Here is a 4354-nt window from a genome sequence, read left to right as displayed (position 1 = left end):
TTTTTTTTTATTTTTTTTTTTTTTTTTTGAAAAAATATCAATTAGTCATGGATATACATGTCCGAAAACTAAACTGAACTGACAAGAAAAAATAATTTGAAAATTCATTCATTTAAGAAGATTCATAGCAATTGGAGGCGTACGTGAAAGGAGATTTCTTTTCAAAAATTAATTAAGTAATAGTTAAGTAAATTTTAGCTTAACCGAGCTTAATTCGCATCCGTAGAGTTGAGGGAATTGGAGGAGGGTCCGCATTCAATTTGGGAGCAAATATTTCCACAACTATAGTGGTCCCAAAGTCTGAAGAAGCGCGCGGTAAGTCATCCGGTGTGCACGATATGGCCAATAACATAAATTCCATTGTGGTCCCGGTCTTAGCACCAGCAGGAATACTACTACCACCACCACCACCCGTAAAGATCCCAGTTCAATCAACGAAGCCATTGCCAATTTCATTGATGAACACAGCACCGAATCTAATGCGTAATGAAAATAATATCTTTGGTTCGAGTGCGGAAGATCTTGAATTTTGGTCCCTTACCAAGATGGAGATTAAGATTAAAATGCCCAATGAGCTTAAGGAGCGCTTAGCTGACGATTGGGAAGCCATTAACGAGAAATCCAAACTTCTAAATATACCATCAAGAATCACCGCCCAAGATGTGGTCGATCAATATATAGCATCTAAAAGTTCGCGAAAATCTCTACGTCCAAGTAAAGATACTATCATCGCCGAGGTTATGAAAGGTATAATAGAGCATTTTAACGTTATGCTCGGCACCAATATACTGTATAAATTTGAGAAACAACAATATCTTGAAATCATACAAAAGTATCCAAACACGCCCGTTTCTCAGTTATACGGAGCCATTCATTTATTACGTTTGCTCGCAAACTTGGACTCGGTCTTGACTTTATCCATTCTAGACCAGCAACATATTAATACAATTTTAAAATATTTGCGTGATTTTCTTAAATTTTTAGTCCGCAACCGTTCGATATACTTCAGTATGTCCAACTTTATTAAGGCCAGTCCACAACATTGCCATCTTCGTCAAGGAAAGTAAAGCAACAACAGCGAAACAAGAAAAAAAACCCAATAGAATAAAGCAATTATCTCCATATTTCGTTCAAGTTTTCATTTTTGCTCTATTTCATGCTGCAATGGCATGGCTTGCTTAAACTTCACTTCGTATTTTACTCGTTTTTTTTTAATTTTTTTTATTTATTTTTTTTTTTTTTATTTATATATATTACAGCGTAGTTCGTTGAACGACCTGAGTAATTTATATATTTTATTTAACTCTTCGTAATTTAAAATATTTTTATTTAACTCTTACTTTTTTCATTAAAATGATTTTCGTTTATATATATCAGCTTTTTTTTTGTTCATTCCATATTTATGTAATAATTAAAAAAAAAATAACCTTTCTAATAAATTTCCAACTTTTTGTTCCAAAACTTATTTAATGAAGTTTTTCTTATCAAGCTTTTCGAAATCTCTCCATATAGGTTTTTCCACATGTACGATAGTCACGGAATTTAGTCATTTATTCCGGCATTTTCAGTTGGAGAACTTTTTTTTTTTTTTTTTTTATAATTCCCCACTACCGAGATTTCGGTCAATAGAATTTCGTCGTAGATGTATAACATATGTATACAGATCGACCATTAAGTAAATTTTCAGGGCACAGTTTTTTTAAACCATTTTTTTTATTTTTTTTTATTTTTTATCTCTAAGCATTCGGCGATAACCTGGTGATCGATCCTAGTGACATGACAAATGGGGACAATGGAGATTATCTTAAGATTGATGGAAAAGCCGTTACTTTTCCTTCTTAATATTATTTACATTTTTTAGGAAAATCCCCAACCGACAGACAACATGGACAACATGTCCGAATCGAATCAAAAGCTCTTCGAGCTCATGGTGAACAAACGGCGCGAACGTCGAGCGTGCTTATTATAGCATTATAGCAAGAGTTTTGTGGCCATAGGTCATCCTTGTACGACCGTAGCTTTGTGCAAAGAAACCTAATTGACCTACAATATCATATAATTATGATCTGAGTCTATCTAGACTCTCACTTCCGGGATTTTGCAACTAAACCTCAATGCAGGCAACAGCGTTTATCGAAATGCTGTTTGCGAAAGAATTTAACTGTAAACAATATGATCTCCGTTACTCACAACTCCGTATGCACAAATTGTGGGAAATTTCGAGTGCGAATCTATGTCTATGATATGTTTAACACGACTTTTGAGTTTGATTGAAATTGCTTGCTTTAAGAAAAATTCGCAATGTATTAGAAATTTCATGATCTTTCAGCCTGGTCAAGAGAGTTCTCTGATCTTGCGTCTTGTGTTTCCATCGGACGCTTTACGAACTACTAGTCAACGGATTAAGTCTCTCGCTATGGCGCTCAAGAATTTCAAGACCTTTGTCATTTGTGCAGTGTCCGAATAGTCCATGTTTTTTTTCCATTTTGTAACAACATTACCTGCACTACCCAATGATATTTTGAAATCGTAATGAATCGCACGTTCGAATGATCAAATGCAATCGAATAAATTGATTAGACTATAAATGTATATTTCTTCATTCCTTACGGTACTTTATATAGTTCCCTCTTAACTCACTGAAGAGAAAAAACAAATTCTATATAATATATAATGCAAGCCTTTTAAAATACCCTATGCATCCTGTATATAAGTTTGAATCAATTTCGCTTTACGCCCTCTGCCCGTCGTTATAATACCAGAAGCAGATTAAAGCTGAAAGACCTAGTACCGAACAATGTCGATTCAATTAATTTTCTCAAATTGTAATACATCGGCAAATAGCGTAAATTAATTCACAATAATATGTTAACAAAAATGTTTAAGGAACAATTTCTCCCCAAACTCATACCATAGTATAAGTGTTAACAATTCGGCTTAATGCGTATTAAGAAAAAAAAAAAGAAAAAAAGAAAACCCTTCGCTTGGTTTTCTTCTTCCTTTTTATTTCTTTTTTCCATTTCATAAATTAACTTAAAGTGGTCTTCTTAGACCTCAAACTTATAGACGCGCTTGGACACACACATAAGCGAGTTGTATTTAAAATATGCTCGTAATGGAAAAAGAAACATATGTGTGCATTATTCGCCAACACAACAAATAAATCTTACATATGCATCCATACACACACACACCCACACATACACGCGCACACGCACACACGCACACACGCACACAATATGAAAATACAAAATATTGTTGTATATTTAGATGTGGCTTTGTGTGTGTGTGTTTTTGGAGTTTTTTTCATTTGTGTGCTTTTAAAGAAAGCAAAATCATTGAAAAGTTGCATGAACAGCGTAAATAAAAGAAATTGACAGTAAAGCAAACATAAAGTTAATTCAACATATTTTCCAGTTGAATGAGATAATCCCGGCTTAAAGGAATTTGTTTTATAGCCTGTGCTTGAGCACAGAGCACCATATACCATTATTCACATCCACATACATATGTGCTTAGTTATAAGAAAGTTTTTGTACCCTATAAATGTATAAAACATACGCATTCACATATATATATATATATATATATATGTATTATATGCGAGGAAACTAAAACGCTGTAAGGACCACAGATGTACAAAATTTCTCTTCTATTTAATAAAATACAGTTAAGTATACTCATACATACATATATTTATACTTAAACATACATATCTATAAATATAAAAAACAAACACACATATATATCTCTCTACATATATATGAACGTTAGCCGTGTAGACGCTATTCTCGTGGTCGTCGTCGTCGTCGTCGTCGACGCCACCACCATTGCTCTTATAAACTGGAAGTCGGAAATGTAGCCGTTGGTTGAGACCGTTGATTGCTCACTTCGTTACACATTTACAAAGCGGGGGTTAAAATTTACTTAAAGTTACTTACGCTAAGTAGAAATAAAAATATATATTAACATACCCATAAACTTATACAAATATATATGAACATATATATATGAGCAGTTAGTGCAACTTCTCCGTGGTCGAAAAAACAACCATTCATGCGTATCAGTTAATTGAATGCCACAAACCCAAATATGTATAATTAATAATAATAATAATAATAATAATAATATCGCAACGGAATTAAGAATTCAATATGCTCTATATACACATATACATATTTACATATAAGCCAGTATATGTATGCATAAACACGTTCATTGCATATAAACAATATATGAATATACATACATACATGCATATGCAAGCAACAAAAAGTCATTTCGTTTAGAAAGTGAGAGAGAGAGAGAGAGAGAAAGAGAGGAAGAATGTTAAGAATTTCATTAAGGAATGTAT

At 33.1% G+C, this 4354-nt stretch overlaps 1 protein-coding gene across 1 annotated transcript; it reads left to right on the top strand.

Annotated features, from left to right (window-relative positions):
• The first annotated feature begins 338 nt into the window (after positions 1-338).
• On the top strand, positions 339-1067 carry LOC119644964 (nuA4 complex subunit EAF3 homolog). The gene has a single exon (XM_038044706.1). The coding sequence runs from the start codon at positions 339-341 to the stop codon at positions 1065-1067; it is 729 nt and encodes a 242-aa protein (XP_037900634.1).
• The last annotated feature ends 3287 nt before the right edge of the window (positions 1068-4354 follow it).

This window comes from Glossina fuscipes, unplaced genomic scaffold (assembly GCF_014805625.2).
Source record: "Glossina fuscipes isolate IAEA_lab_2018 unplaced genomic scaffold, Yale_Gfus_2 1, whole genome shotgun sequence".
Classification (NCBI taxonomy): domain Eukaryota; kingdom Metazoa; phylum Arthropoda; class Insecta; order Diptera; family Glossinidae; genus Glossina; species Glossina fuscipes.
This window is presented reverse-complemented; position numbering and strand designations above follow the sequence as displayed.